Raw genomic sequence first — 15,934 nt, forward strand, 5'->3', positions numbered from 1 at the left:
TCTGAGAATTTAGACTAGAAGTTTGTGTGTATGCACAACCTTCCTTCTGCCTGCTCTAGCAGATGCCTCCATGCTCTTCCTTCTTAAGTGGGAGTTTCCTGTATTTCTTACGCAATTATTCAAGCTATTCACCAACAGAATACCCCTCATGCACTTTTTTACAAGTATGTAAGCCATTGGCTTGTGATGCCATCTAGCATCCTCTTTTAAGCACCCACCTCCCAATCAACAGACTATTTATCCTCTAACTGCTAACAGTCCAAAAGGCTAGCCTTACCGCCGCAGTGATGGCCTGAGGAAATGAGGCGTCCTGCATCCCCGTTATGATCAGATAATCCAGAGGCCAAGCAGAGGAGATCATCTAGATATATACATTGCCTCTCCTCACACTCACAGGTTTGCTCCAGCTAAGCACATCTTGCTGTTCAGTACAGCAATCTGCAGACAAGTGCAACATAAGGAAGACAACAAAGAGCTTGTACACATCCTGCAGTGGCTGGTATGTTGATTAACTCTTCATTTCCTTGTTTTCAGAAACTAAGAGTTTTGCTGAATCCAGGATTCTGAAAAGTCCTACAGCATGATCTTAGATTTTGAGTATCAGGGTTGACAATGTTTGGGAAAAAAAAAAAGGGGGGAGAAACAAGTTGCCCTCATATAGTTTTGGACTGAGGTTCTAGGGCTGAGAGATAGTTGTTCATTTTCCTTTCATTTCTTTTCTTCAGTTTATTTCTTGCCTACAGAATTTGTTGTGTCCCAGTCAGTGTGAAACTTTAATTTAGCTGCTAGAAAAAGAACAAATATCTAATGCATGTGATTAAAAATCCACCTAACAGTTGCTATGTGTTATAAACTAAGTCCTGGATTTGTTTTCAGTGTTCAGTGACCTCTTGTTGCTCCAATTATATCAAAGATTTCTAAATACAAAAAAAAAGGTAAATACCACACGCGTCAGACAATGGACAGTGGATGGTTTTCTGAGGGCAAACCTGAGCCTGCCTGAGTGGTTGAACCTCGTGGGTCAGAAGAGGGACAGCTACCATGCCTGGAGCTGCAGAGCACCTGGAAGCAGTGCAAATACAATTCCTGTCTGAGCACTGTGTCCCAAGCTCAACAACAGGGCTCTAGGGTATGCTGACTGCATAGTTACGGCAGACAGTGAGTCAGGCTGAGGCTGACGTCACTTGAGTTGCTCTGCTGAGTATCTACAGAGGCTCCTGGTCAAACTCCGTTTGGCAAAGGAAGGGCCGGAGGAAAGGGGAATTGCAGTCATCCTGCCTGAGGTCCTGCCTGCAGCCTTCCCTCTCCTTATGGCACAGAGGTACATAGTGCGTGCCCTGAGACTCTTGGCCATATCTAAATTATAACAGGCCAAGAAAGGGGTTTGAATGGCCAAGAAAGTATCCCTGTGCTAAAACTATAGTACCTGCAATTACCTTATTGTTCACATACTGGCAAAGAAGTTAGTGGGAACGCAGAAAGTCATCAGAAATGAGACAGCAATTTCAGGTTACACTCGTTCAAGAAGTGAAAAAGCTTCACAGTGCTGTTCTCAGCATATGGCTTAGGTGTTCTCCACAAATAAGGCAGACAGGACACTGCCACAGTAATACCTAGGTGGAAAAAGATGAAAATCACCATCAGTGTGTTTGCAGACATTTCTTTAGAGTTAAGCTGAATTCCCTCCATGTTTGAGAGAAAGGAAGATAAATGAACTGTGTGGATGTTTCAGTAAAATCCAGCTAGACTCGTTACATGAAGACAAACCTTTAAGAGAAACTGTTTTATGTGAAGAAAAGAAGATTTAGTTGGAGAAGAGTCTGAAGTACCCAAACTTGAAAATGAAACTTGTTAAAATACGTGAGGCAGTGTCTCTTCAAACTCCTTAATCACAGCTGATAGAGTGTGTTGGAATTGAAGGAGGTGGCACAATGGAGACTGGAGAGTGCCTCATCCTACCTTTCTGTTCTTTTAAATGCTTTGTTTTCCTGTGATTAAAAAAATATATTTAAATAATTTCCTCAGGTAAACTAAGTGATGGAAAGATTAAAGGGATGGAAGTATTATAGGCATTGAAATTGAAAAGTGTGCCATGGAGGGAGCTGGCAGGAAGGAAAAGATTAAATAAACTGAGAATCTGGCTAGACTCATTATTATACCTGTACCGTGCTCCTCAAGTCAGCCCTCCACCAGAGTTAATGATTACTGGTATGTGTCACTCTGAGAGTGCCGTAGGAGAAGGATTACTGAAGAGTCTATTTCTCAGCTCCCAACACAGATTTTACACTGCCCTCTCAAATTAAAACATCTTGTAGAACATGTATGGTATCCTCCTCCATTCCACAAAACATGCGGATAATTTTTTTACTTAAGGCACTGTGTCAGGGCCCGGAGGGCACCACCAGTCCTAGCTGTCCCTGCCCAGGACCCCACGTCAGCACCCCAAGGCTGTCAGCCCCTGCCTCAGCAACACTGCGGAAGGGCCAGTCTCCAGCCCCCCACAGCCCTGCCCTGCCCAGCCATGGGCCCTATGGAACCTTGGCGCATCCCTGTCCCCAGGGAGGTGCCCAATGCCCAGGGCAGGGGCTGCCCTGGTGCCCCTCGGCTGCCCTGCTCCTGGCTGGGTGGTGGGATGGGCCCTGGCTGCCAGGTCCTGCACCCCTGCTACCCCAGACGTTTCCCAAATAGCCATGGCCAAGACGCCATCGTATTTCACCCCACAATCAAAATTCTCTCTCCTTTTTGTGTTCTCCAGTTGCAGGTACCCTCTCTAAGCCTCACAAATACCTTGCTCCAATCAACATCCTAGGTTTGCTTCTCACAATTTACCTCACTTTCCTCATCCTATTTTAATTCTTCCTTAGCTCTTCTCACCAGCTTTCCATAAAAATCTTTCTACTTCCTTGAAACTTCAGTTCTTCCCTACTCCTTTTTCTTGAATTGTACCAAAAACCCATATTCATCATTGCGCTGTGTGAACAGAACATGGAAAATCCTCGTAGAACAACAAATGGTAGTTTCATAATAGTTTCATGAAACCATCACGCACGCAAACTACTTCTAGAGGACTCTGTTAATTGCCAGTCCTCTATACTCAGTAGAGGACTTAAGTAGTAATGTAGCCTTAATATTACTTGATAAACTTGGACCACAAACTGAGAATGATCTTTATTTAAACCATTCCCTGCAGCAGGTTGACATATGGAAAACAATGTGTTAGCGCACAATAATGAGACGTACAGGCTAGAACAGGAAAAGTGTGTAAGATTTGAAGTGTGACCGGGTAGAAGCAGCTGGGAATAAAACAATACAAGGGGAAGAAAAGGCTTTGAGTTAGGACTCTAGAAAGTCTTAAGTGCCTCAGTGCAAATTTAGGCACCTCAAATTCCCATCAGCTATCATCTATTACTGTAAGAAAAGGTCGGTAGCTAACTGGAGAAACTAGTATTTCCCTGTCTCCTAGGCACTTAAGGAAAAAAATACACCTGGTCTGAAAACGCCCCAAGCACCATGCCTTCAAAAAAATGAGCTGCTAAGAGTCTTTTTCAGTGCTTCACGGTGTACACAAGCTGGGCATACCTTAAGCTCGTTCACCAGAGGAGCACGTCCCATGTGTTCTCACAGTACGCCTGCGAAACGTGACGATTACTGAACCTCAGAAGGCAGCCAATGGAGAAAGTTTACTGTCCCTCAAGGCACCAATTCAGAGGGTACAGCTGAAAACTTCTTGGCAGACGTAGGTGCACGTTGGATTTATGGCAGTTGCACACCACTGCCTGTTGGTGAACAGTAATGAACAGTAATCACCTGACTGCTCCAGCCGGTCTGCTGGCTGTCCTAAACCTCCTGTGTCAAGTCATGCTGATCGGGAAAAGCTAAAATGCTCTTGGTTCTCTCCTAGTAAATCCATGCATGTTTTAGGAGAGTACTTTTGTCACCAAGCTATACGGTAAAAGGTGAGGAAGGAGGAGCTGGGCACTAATGTGGGTTAAATAATACCTGCTCTTGCCAAGTCAGGTTGTACCACTTGCAGCAAAGTAATTAAAGATTAATAGAGCTCTGGAAAGAAGTAAGAGGGAAAGAATGAGTGTCTAGCAGACAGGGTGATGGCTGTCCCCTCACAGAACAGAAAACTTAGTTCCAACTCTAGCTCTTGTTCCAAGGGCTGCCTGTGTATTTTATATTAAACATACTAGAATAAGAGACCAAGATCTAAGTGTTTCTGCACACTTCATACACAGCTCCCCTCATCAACTGACGAGAATCTTCAATGTGTTCTCACCCAGTCAGCATTTACTTGATATAAAAAACAGCTTCAGCGAAAGATCCTTAGAAGGCACGCTGAACAGGCCATGGTGCTGCTGTTCAGAAGTTTTAAGAAAGGCACGGGGTATAAAACGTCTTGGGCTTGGAAGAGACTGCACTTGCACATCTCACTTTCCAAGTGAGTGCTCCAACTATTCATGCAAGGTGCCCATGTACTCATACTGCGTATTTGCCTCTAGGCCTGACCCAAAGAGCCTGTGACTGTTGCATTGCTAGTTTTAAAAGTTCTCTCTTCATTATTAGTGTTAATTAAGGTTTAATCACTAAACTTGATATCCCCATCTTCCTCTGGCAGTAGCCCAACAGGAGCGGATCTGCAGAAGCAAAAGTCTACTGAGGACCTGACCTCCACATTTTACACGTGTTCAGGTTTTCCTTCAGACTAGCTCTATCCTGATCCTATGCATTGAACACCCGTTAGTATGAAGTACCCTTAGGACGTTGAAAACTGAAGCATTAAAATTGTCGGGGAAGTTTCCTGGCTGCTACATGGGAAGCACCTGTGCCTCATCAAGACAGGTGCTGAGTCACGTTGATTGGCTGGAGATCACGTGACCCATGGAGGCTTAAAGGTGGGGCACTCCCAAGAGGGAGTGGGGCAGTTTCCTCCTGGAGATTGGAGTGATAGGAGCCCCTGGAGAGCAGTGAGTCGGAGCTCTCTGTTGGAGATTAGAAGAGCCTTCTGATTGTGGAATACGTTGTGGTCGCAACAGCTGTTTGGTTGCGACCCATCAGAAGAAGACACAGGCAGTCCGCGACATAAAATGATTGCTTATTTTCTTAAATCTGGTGTATGAAGCACGTGCGCCCACATCAACACTGTTGCAACAGAATTTCATGGTTCAAGGGGGAAAGTTGATGTCTTGTTAAGTGTCTGGGCATGCATGCTGAGAGCCAAAAAGTCTTCCAGAACTTGTTATTGTCTATGTACTTTGGAAAAAGGTGGTGTCTCCGTGGCCAAATAGAACTTCTCAGTGAAGATCAGGTGTTGTAAATGTGCAACAGTCATCTTCTCTGCTGTATTTGCTGGGGTATCTTATATTAAATACATACTATTTGAAATTTTCCTTCTTGCCACAAAGTTTGCACAGCATTTATTTTGGAAAAACACAACTCAGAACCTTCCAGGGAAGAGGAAGAAAACTAGGAGGATCTGATGTAATCTGTAGCCGTTGCACTGATTCCACCTGCACGACATGTTGCATATTTTCCTTGGGCCCAATCTGCTCACCTAGGATAACCTTCAGCAAACCGTGCTCCCGCCTTACCCTCGCACTGGAACTCGGTGTCTTTTTGCACACTTCAGGAGCACGCTCATGAAACAGCCACCCCACCACCACCACCACCACGACCCTCCCCCTTCCATGGGAGCTAACATCGCGCTCACTGCAGCCCCCCCGCGCTCCCGGCTCCAGCTCGGCGGGATCCTGCCTCCGCCGGCGCCGCCGCTGCCGCTGCCTGCCCGGGCGCGCTGCCCGCCCCGCGGCGGCGGGGATTCCCCTTCCCGCCGAGGAATATGCTGCTTCACGAGTTTAAATGTGTCGTCTTCGGTGACTGCGTGGCAAAAACTGCCTTTAATTTCGACAGGCAACCTTCCAAAAGCTTCGTATAACTTCCCTTGTATTAAAGTAAAGAAAAAAAGGCTGCTTCTGGACGGAGAGGCTCGGGACGCCGCTGCTGGGCTAGGACCAAGACAAAGGACATCCCATCCCGCCTGGGCATAAACATCTGGCGGGCAGGTTCCAAGAGGCGAGAGGCGGCGAGCAGCGGCGCAGCCCCCTCCTGCGCCCCGCAGCGCCAGCCTCGCCCCCAGCCCCCCGCGCCGCTCCGCGCCGCAGCACCGCCCCCGCCGCGGCTCATCCTCCGCGGCCTCGGGGCAGCGGGACGCGCAGGGGGACGGGGCAGGCGAGGAGGAGGAGGAGGAGGAGGAGGGAAGCTGCCTCCCTCTGCGGCACGCAGCAGTAACCGCCCGGGTCGGGGGCGGGGAGCCGCCGCAGCCCCGCCGCCCCTCCGCGCCCGGCGGTGGAGAACCGCGCTCCGCGGAGCGTCTGGCCGCAGCCCCGCCGCCGCCGAGCAGCAGCCTGAGGTAAGCAGAGGCGCTCCCCCTTCTCACCTCCGGCCCTGCCGCCGAGGCCAGGCAGCCCTTGGGGCACTGGAGGGCGAGGGGAGGGAAGCACTCGGCGGGGCCTCTCCTCGGGGGAAGGCGGGAGGGAGCGGGGAGGGCGGCCGCTCTGCGAAGCGGAGCCGGAGGTTTTGGCTGGGAGATGGAGCCCGGCTTAGGGCCTCCCGCAGGCCCGGCCCCGCTCAGCGGGCTCCCGCGGCGTGCCGCCGAGCGCCCCGCTGCCTCCCTGCCCGCCCGGCCGGGCCAGGCCTGCGGGCACAGCCGGGGTGAGGCGCCGCTTGTCCCCCGTGCCACCCGGCCCGGCGGGAGGGGGTGTCCGGGAGAGGAGGCCGCCTCCGCCGCCCGCCACCCGCGAATTACGGCGGTGCCACCGCTAACCGAGCGGGCCCCGAATTCCCTAACCGAGACGGCCCCGCGGGTGGATGGCAGCCCTAACTGGTACATGGGCACAGCTCCAAGGATGGAGTAAATCTGACAAGAAAAAAAGGGGGGAAAAAAAAAAAAGTGGTGGAAACCCGTACGGGCTGAGATTGCCCTTCTTGATTACTTTTTTTTCTGTCTTTCTGCCTGCATTGGGACACCCGGGCAGCTTGTGCCTCTCTCCTCAGCTTGGAGATGCACCACTGCCAGGTCGCGTTCAGTTAAAGCAGGTTTAGTTGGAGCTGCGTGAAGCTCCATGTGGCTATTCCGAACTGAATACATCGGTTGAGGAAAATAAGCATATCCACGGGTTTGGTTTAACTTTATTGGCTTTAAATAAATGGGTTTTTTCTATTAAACTCAAGGATCTGTGAGTTGAAGACTCTTGTTGCATGTGTGCTTTTTCATGCCCCTGCTTGACTCACAGTTTGGTAGTTGTCATGGTTTGATGTGGAGGGGGGGGTGGTTCTGGTGGCAGGAGAGGGGTTTCAACCTAACCCACAACAGTAGTTTACAAAGTTCATGTGTTTTCTATGTAAAGAAATTTCTCCTATGTCAAATAGATAGAGCAGATCTTCGGGGGATAAATTTCATTATATACAACTCAACAGTTGCTTTGACTAGGATAAGTATCCAAATACATGTTTTCAAGGTGTTTTAAGGAATGGGAGGCATGAACGTTCTGGACAGTAGTCAATATTTGAGCATTTTTTTAAAGATCTAGCTGCTTACAAATAAAAGTGTATTTGTACACTGTAAATGGAAGTGAGTCTGCAGTGTATTAGAAATAGCTCTAAAGAACATTAGTGTCTATTTTCTTAATACTTAAGGAGTCAGAGCAGCACACAGTTCAGTGGTAAACCAGGCAGATCTATATTTTATATATATATATATATAAATGTTAAATAAATTTCTTTGAAGGTAGCGATTGCCGGAGGCCCTGTTAGTGGAAAACGAGGTGGCAAAAATGTCATGCTTGCAGGCGAAGACTGCAATGTTACAAACACCACACGATATCTTTCTAAAATAAAAAAGAAAGAGTGTTCTGGTAAGTGATGGAAGAACCTGAATGGAAAACGTACTGAACCTTAGGTATTGCAGTAAAATGTGGCCAGTAGGCTTAAGGTTAAAAGTCCAACAAACAAGTTGTAGTGCCAAGTATTTTGGAAGATTGCCTTCTGGGGTGGCTTGAGCCAACAGGTGGGAGGGCTCGCTGTCCTGTGTTCCTGTTATTACCTTCTCTATTCAAACTTCCAGTATATTAAAATGTGTGGATTAATGAAACCTTGCGCTGGGCCTAGGCATGTTCTTGGAAAGGTTGGTTTTCAACCTTTTCACGGAAATGGGGAAGACAGAAGGATGTAACTTTTCTGTATGTGAATAAAGTAGGAGAGGAGTCCTTGTGATTCTCTGTGCTTATGAAAAGACGGGCGTTTCCTCCACTTTTCCCTTTGTGTGGGGTAGATGTAGTAGGTCTGAGGGGTGGGAGAGGCTACTAAGAGTTGGCCCCTGGGTTGCTGAAGTAAGTGTCTGAGCCTCCCTGAGACTGATCTGGGTCTCTGATGCTGGCCGAGGTAGAGTTTTGGTAAATGAGGTCTTGAGGAAATGCTCAAGTCTGTGCTGTGAAGCAGTGATGTGTCCTGTGGTCGTGGTTTTGGGGAGCACACTGGGTGCACTGACTGCGAGGAAGACACCTCTGTTGCAAGTGTTGAGTGCCAGACCCCCATTTCTCCCTGTCGGAGATCCATCTTTTTGGAGCGTGAGTCTGGTATGTGCCCAGGTTTCCTTTAGGGGGAATGGGGATCAACTCCTGACGCCAAGTCAGAATGTAACCAGTGTGCATATGGGGAGCAGAGGTCTTGGGGGCCACAGAGTAGCTCGGTGTCCCAGGAGTTGCCCTGAGCATAGATTGGATGTATATACTGGGGTGCATTATCTCACTGTATTTAGTGTTGGTGTGGCCTCACCTTGAGTGCTGTGTGCAGTTCTGGGCCCCACGATTTAAGAAGGATGTGAAGGTTTGTGAATGCCTCCAGAGGAGGGCAACAAAGCTGGTGAAAGAGCTGGAAGGAACGTCCTATGAGGAGCGGCTGAGGACTTTGGGCTTGTCTAGTTTGGAGAGAAGGAGGCTGAGAGGCAACCTCATTGCTCTCTGCAGCTTCCTAAGGAAGGGAAGTGGAGAGGGAGGTGCTCATCTGTTCTTCCTGGGATCCAGGGATGGGATACATGAGAATGGTTCCAAGCTGGGCCAGGGGAGGTTTAGACTGGACATTAGGAAGCATTTCTTTATCAAGAGGGTGGGCAAACACTGAGCACGCTTCCTAGGGAGGTGGTTAATGCCTCAAGCCTGTCAGTGTTTAATTTAAGAGTCGTTTGGACAATGACCTTAAGAACATGTTTTAACTTTTGGTCATCCCTGAATTGGACAGGCAGTAGGACTATATGATCGTTCTAGGTCCCTTCCAACTGAAGTAGTCTGTTTTATTCTACTCTACTCTACCTATGTCTGTTAAATGGAGGGAATTACATGAGGCCAAGTTTGTGGGAAGATCCAGTATATTTTGCTGTATCAATTCATATATGTGGGAAAAGCAAACAAGCTTTTCAGCACAACCAACATAAAAACCTACATAAAACTAAAAGCTTGTAATTTATGAGGGAAACAGTCCTTACATTAGTGCATATAACAACGTTGTTGGTATTTGCATGGATGCAGACATATGTTGTGATTAATGGTAAACATGTTACAGTTTGTATTGGAAAGGGCAATGTTAAAAATGCAGATGAGAGGTGAGGTTCATTGCAAGTTCCGAGGAAATGAATGGAGGGAAATATTAAGGAGGAGTCTGAGGGATGTGGAAAAACTGAAAGGGAACGGAGGAGGGCCAACAAGATGGTTAGGAGTCTACAGCACAGGATCTACAAGGAGAGGTTGAAGGGGCTGGACTTGTTTAGTGTGGTAAAGAGAAGGCAAAGAGGCACTCTAATAGTGGCTTACAGTTACTTGGAAGATAATCACAAAGATGTCAGAATCAATTTTTTCTTAGTAGTAGCAGATGGTTGGTGAGATGTTAGGAAAAACATTTTCAACAGGAGGAGAGCACAGCCATGCAGCAAATTGCCTGGAGAGGACATGGACATCTTAAAAGCCACAGGTGATGTGAACAGGTGTTGATGATAGTGCTGTGTTGAGCAGAAAGTTGGACTAGATGATCACCAAAGGTCCCTTGTGAACAACATTTCTGCCAGTCTGATATACGATGCAGAGGAACCTATGGAATGGAGCGTATAATCAAATATGTATTGTGTGAATGTTCTTGGAGAGGTATGTATCTAGGAATGAACAGGAAGATGAGAAACTGAAGCGTATGTGGAATGGACTGAAAAGCTAAGTAGGTGTAAACGTGGATCATGATGATGAGGCAGGGGCAATGTAGGGGACTGAATATTAAAAAATGGTCACGGGCAGAACAGGCGAGGTTGTAGGGTTATATGGTTGTACAAGGTGGTCTGGTGTGTGGTGATACCAGGTATGATGAGTGAGGAGGGCATGTGAAAGCGGCATGCAAAGGGTGTATGTGTTAGGATGAGGAAGGTATTTGAAGGCACCTGATGGGAGGTTGGTGTTCCGGAGTTGGAAGAGTGTGGAGTTGCACTGGAGAGATTGCATGGAGCTACCAGCTGAGGCACATGGGGATGGAGCAGCATAAAGCAGATGTACCTAGAAATGGCATATGTTCCCTATGCTGATGGTAGGGAGGCGACAGGTGTCACCACATCTGGGAGACGAGTAGTTGAGGCTGGAGGAGGGCATAGGACAGCACACAGGTAGAGGAGTGTTACATCCTCATGGTGGAGTGAGAAAGGTTTGTGAGTCTGGAGCAGCACGGATGAGGAGCAACGTGGTGGGTGGGGAGACACGTCGATGCAGTGCAGTGAAACGTGTCCATAGGGTGCCATGTATGGACTTCATAGAAGTGAAGGGGATGCGGAGAGAGAAAGTGTATGCTGTGTAGCTGATGTAAGGATCCGTACACGTAATAGCGGAGCTGAGGATGTATTTGGAGATGTGAGTGATGTGTGAAGACGAAAAAGGATGCACTGGTACAAGCGCGCGGCGTTCAGGGCGGGGGCAGCGCTGGGACCCGCAGGAGAGGGCTAATTAGCCTGGCGCTGCCCGAGGAACGTGGAGGTGCTGGGGAAAGAGGACACCGGGACGGGGAGGTGGACGGGATTTGTGCCGAGCGCGGACCCGATTCCCGGCAGCGGGACACGGGTGCGGCGTGGCGGCCGACCGCCGGGCCGCCGCCAGCCCCGCGGCGGGGGCGCTGGCGCTGGCAGGGCGGGCGCTCGGCGGGCGGCGGGGCGGCCGTTCCTCACGGCCGCCTCCCGCCCGCGCAGGCTGCGGCTGCCGTAGCAACGCGGAGGACGCCGGCGCCGAGCGGAGCCCGAGGGACGGAGCCTGGGGATGGTGAGCGCCGGGCAAGGCGGGCGGCGGGGCGGGGTGTGTGCCGGCCCGGGATGAGCCGTGTCTCTCTCCCGCAGCCCTTCACGGAGCGCGCCTACTACCCACCGGCTGCGGGGAAAGCCGGGACCGGCGCGGAGCTGGTGCCGTTTCCCGCTTTCCAGTTCCGGGGCCGCCATGAGGGCCCGGACTGGCGGCGGCTGAGCGCCGTGGACGTGGGCCGGGTGTCGCGGGAGGGGGACGTGGCGGCCCTGCAGGAGCACCTGGAGCACGTCACCTTCTGCAGCGCCGAGCGGGAGCGCTGCCCGCACTGCCAGGGCCCCGCCGACCCGCTGCTGCTGAAGCTGCTGCGCCTGGCCCAGCTCTGCACCGAGTACCTGCTGCACTCCCAGGAGTTCCTCAGCGCCCAGCTCGGCAGCCTGGAGCAGGCCCTGCAAGCCGCTCAGGCCCAGCGTGACCAGCTGGGCAAGGAGGTGACCAACTGCTCACAGGAGATCAAGGGGCTCAAGGAGGAGTGCCGCCGGAGGAAGAAGATGATCAGCACCCAGCAGATGATGCTGGAGGCCCGAGCCAGCTACCACCAGGTGAGAGGGGAGGTCCTGGCAGCCCGGTCACCCACACTTTGCTGGCTCCGAGCCCGCCGGGGAAGGGTGGCGGAGCAGTCTTGCTCTGCTGGGGTGCAGTCACTTGCTGGGCAAGAGGCTGGAGCTGCAGAGACCAGTGACCTTGCAGAAAGGGAGTGCATCGCTTGCAGGTGCTTCACTTCCCATCAGTGTTTCACAGACGTTTGTCTGGTACCACAGATGTTTGGGAAAGTACTACATCATCTTTAACAGACCTCTTTTTACTAACGTGTGCTCTATGTTCTTTGGTTCGCTTCTGACGCATCCAAAGTGTCAGATACACACACAAACAAAACCTGTGGCAAACACGTTACTACTTGCTGTTGCTGTCTTTCCTTACGAATCAGTTACATGGTCAGAAAACACACAGGGCAGGTACATCAGAACAGATACTAGGCAGTAGCCTACCCGTCTGCGGGTTGTCCCTTTCCTCCAGTAACATTGTCCAGGCACAAAGTTTCTACTTGTGTGTGTGTGTGACTCAGAAGTGACTCAGGCATGATGGTAAAGAGTCTCAGTGAGGTAGCTCATCCCTCAACAACACTGCACAACAATCTGTTCCTTAACAGTCTTCTAAGAGCCTTAGTACCTTGCTTTTCTGACTCTCTGTGTCATGGCACTCTTTTTTTTGGGAGGGATTTTTGTGTTCTAGGTGTAATAGTTTGATTTAAAGACTTTTCAGCTTCAGCATTTTTCAGCAGGTTTCAGGAATGCAGATGCAGCTTCAAATGTAGTCTGAAGTCTAAAGAGTACACTGGACACAAACTTAACATGACTTCAGGCTAGTTCTTTGTGTCTATATGTTTAAAGTCATAGTCTTCTTTTTTTGTGCGTGTGTTTAAAATTCTGGTTGTTGAAATTCTCCTTAATCATGGAACAATTGCAGTACAGAATTAATACAAGTTTTCATACAGTATGTACAGTCTTATCCCACAGTATAATACCAGTTTCAGCAAGCTGGCAAAGTTTAATTTTTAAGACATCAGCTAAGTTGACTCAAGTGTTTCTGTAAGGGAAAAGATACTTTATGCCCCAGGAGTAGAGCTATATGTATGGTAGACTTCATTGTAACCTTGTCTCAGTGCATTCGAGTGTTAGTCTTAAGAGCAAGCTGCTGAGTGGTATCATTTTAAAAAGCCTTTATCCTTTATGAAACAGACAGAGCAGTTTGTCTGTCCTGTGTTGCAAAAGAAAACTGATTGCCTGCATCATTTTATGTGTGGGCTTAAGTAGTTCTCATACTGTGATTGCCAGCTAAATATTACCAAGTTTTCCTGAAGAATTTATAGAATACAACTGTCTCAGTGGAAGCTGAAAAACATGGTAGCCAACTTGGCTCATCACTAATCTTCTGTTCAGTGGCATTTACAATAAAGCAGAGACGAAACACTATTTCCCATTTTTAATTTAATTTCGTATAAAGTAAACGTCTCCCCTCCCTGCTTTTTTCCTCTTTGTTAGTAAATTCTTGTCTCTGGAAGTTATTCAGGTTCACATGGGAAAAGTCAGTTCAGGGAGTGACGTTGAACAGTTTCTGCGTATTATCAGGATGCTGAGTTTGAATGCCAGAGATAAAGTAAACTCTTCCTAGGGTTTGTAAATGCAGGGCAGCAGTGTGATCAGTGAAAAAGAATTGTATTGTTTATCTGTGCCATGATCTTGGCTGATCTGCAGTGCCAGATAATGGGAGTTTTGCTAGCGCTTCTGGGAGAGTAATTCAGATTTAATCCCCTCAAAGTCTTGGCCTTTTTTAGTGGAGCCACACTTTAGATCTAATAACCATGGTTTGGAATTCAGATTTAATGTCTTTAATCCACCACCAATGTAAGTTCAACCATGAAATATTATAAAATGGGACTGGTACCTGCAAGTCATAAATTTGAGACTCATTAGTCAATACCTTCATCTGAGTAGTACAAATTTAATTTTAAATAATACTTTTTCAGTTTTTTGATACTTTGTTTGGAAATCTTTTATTCTCATGCCACACGATGTGCACTTTATGCCTAACACTGTGAAAAGTAGTTGCAAGAATAATGTTACACAATTCAAAACCTAAATATTCCTCGTGTTAATGCTGTCTCCTGCAGTAGGAACTTTCTTTCACTACCAGCAAGTCAAACTGACGTGAAGTTTGCGCTTGAATGGATAACATCATTTCACAGCCAATTTCATTCCATAAATCATGTGCAATCTGTTACACTGTAAGCTCCCTCTAGGTTGGTAGCAATGCTTTGCTTGTTTTTTTTTTGTTAGTGCTTTTTTGCGTTTGTCCAACAAAATTTGTCTTAATAATTCATGGCTTTAGTGTTTGCTGAATGATATTTATATTTAATAGGATACCTGACTATCAGTGGCAGTATTCTAAATATTAGATGAAATCCGGGAATTTCATTATGGTGATAAGATCTCAAGTCTGTTACGTCAGTCTCTTACAGTCATGTCACACTGGTGAGGATAGAGGACTCAGCTGAGTATTTGTGGTTTGTTAAAATGTATTTATTTGAAAGAAAAAAAAAGAAATATGAAAAGGAGGTAAGGAGTAACCCTACCTAAAGCAATTAGTGGCAGTCTTACCACTATGTTGCAAGATCTGTAGATGTAGATTCTGTCCTTGTGACAGAACCCATCTGGTTATAATATTCTGAACATTAGTGGAATGTACTTTGCAAGTGAACACAAAAAATCTTTTAAAATGGATAGGATCCAAATTTAAAATAAATCTTAAATATCTTAAAATATGATCTCAAAATATGACTTAAAGTTCAAATTAAAGAAGAATAAGTAAATTACGGGAACAGTAATTGAAACAGCTTTACACTTCAGAAGGACGCTAGGTAGCATATTAATGTATATACCTTTTCTTGCAAAATTGTGTACTGTTACCTTATTTTGGTTGAAACATCTGACCTTTTTACATATCTATGGTCCTTCTAGTCTTGTCACCTTACAAGTCACTTATGGCTACTCAAACCCATCTTTATTGTTTTTTCCAACTGTATGGTGCTCTCCTTTGCTGTGATACAAATCTTAAGAATACCTGAGCTGCTAATTGGCTGGAGTCAGTGTGTATTTTGATGAATAGTGTTGTCTTACTTTTTCCTTATACTTTTCTACCTCGCTATGTTCATCTTTTATGTGTGGTTCATATCTGAATTTGAACTTGCTTGGTCACAGTCTTTTTTGTTCAGAGTTTGTACAGTGCCTAGCACAATGGGATTCTTGCTCATGGCCATCACTGCGAGACATTAAATAACACAAATAACATTACAGAAATCGGGCAGTCTGAGAATTTTAGTCATTATTCTTGCAAAATGGAATTTGTTAAAGTTACCTAGTTTTGACTTCTGGGCAAAATGTAATAACCTCTTAAAAACCTTAACCGCTATACTTACCAAACAGATGCTAGTAATAATAACTAAAATGTTTTTATCTGTTTTTTTCAGTGTCAGTTTTGTGAAAAGGCTTTTATGAACTATTCCTTTTTACAAAGTCATATGCAAAGGCGTCATCCGGAAGAAGCTCAGTTTGGTATGTACTTTAATGTTATCCAAAAAAATGAGATAAATAATTTAGAAAAGTGTAACTATGGTGAGGATATGCAGTCCATGATTTCATGTAACTGGGAAGAATGATTTTCATGTTCCATTTTTAGGTGGCAGATACCAATTTGTGTGAATGCAGGCAATACTGGCTGACAAAATCTAGTGGGTGACATCTAGTGGGTGTTTCAGTCTCTGGAAGATAATTAACAAAAGATTGTATGCCATATTTACAGTAGCTTTTCAAACCAGCATTCCCACTGAATACTTGGTCAGTAGCGGACTTCAGAGCATCTGAAGTTGTTCCTTAGGCTTGTGTGTTAGGAAGGTGTGGATAAACTGAACAAGTAGTGCTAAGGCAAATACATTTTGTGAATACATATGAACTATCAATACAGAGATAAGCCAGGTCACCTGAAATCAGTTTGAATAGGAT

The 15,934-nt window shown here is 46.9% G+C and overlaps 1 protein-coding gene across 1 annotated transcript in view; it reads left to right on the forward strand.

The window, feature by feature from the left end:
* The first annotated feature begins 10,166 nt into the window (after positions 1–10,166).
* DZIP1 (DAZ interacting zinc finger protein 1) overlaps positions 10,167–15,934 on the forward strand; it is a 36,392-nt gene continuing 30,624 nt past the window's right edge. The window contains exons 1-3 of the mRNA XM_086615953.1: positions 10,167–10,193; positions 10,955–11,917; positions 15,403–15,487. Of these exons, the coding sequence (XP_086472079.1) occupies positions 10,167–10,193; positions 10,955–11,917; positions 15,403–15,487 (1,075 nt within the window). The remainder of the gene's footprint in view (positions 10,194–10,954; positions 11,918–15,402; positions 15,488–15,934) is intronic.

The sequence above is a fragment of the Tauraco erythrolophus genome, chromosome 1, assembly GCF_009769465.1.
Source record: "Tauraco erythrolophus isolate bTauEry1 chromosome 1, bTauEry1.pri, whole genome shotgun sequence".
In the NCBI taxonomy this organism is placed as follows: domain Eukaryota; kingdom Metazoa; phylum Chordata; class Aves; order Musophagiformes; family Musophagidae; genus Tauraco; species Tauraco erythrolophus.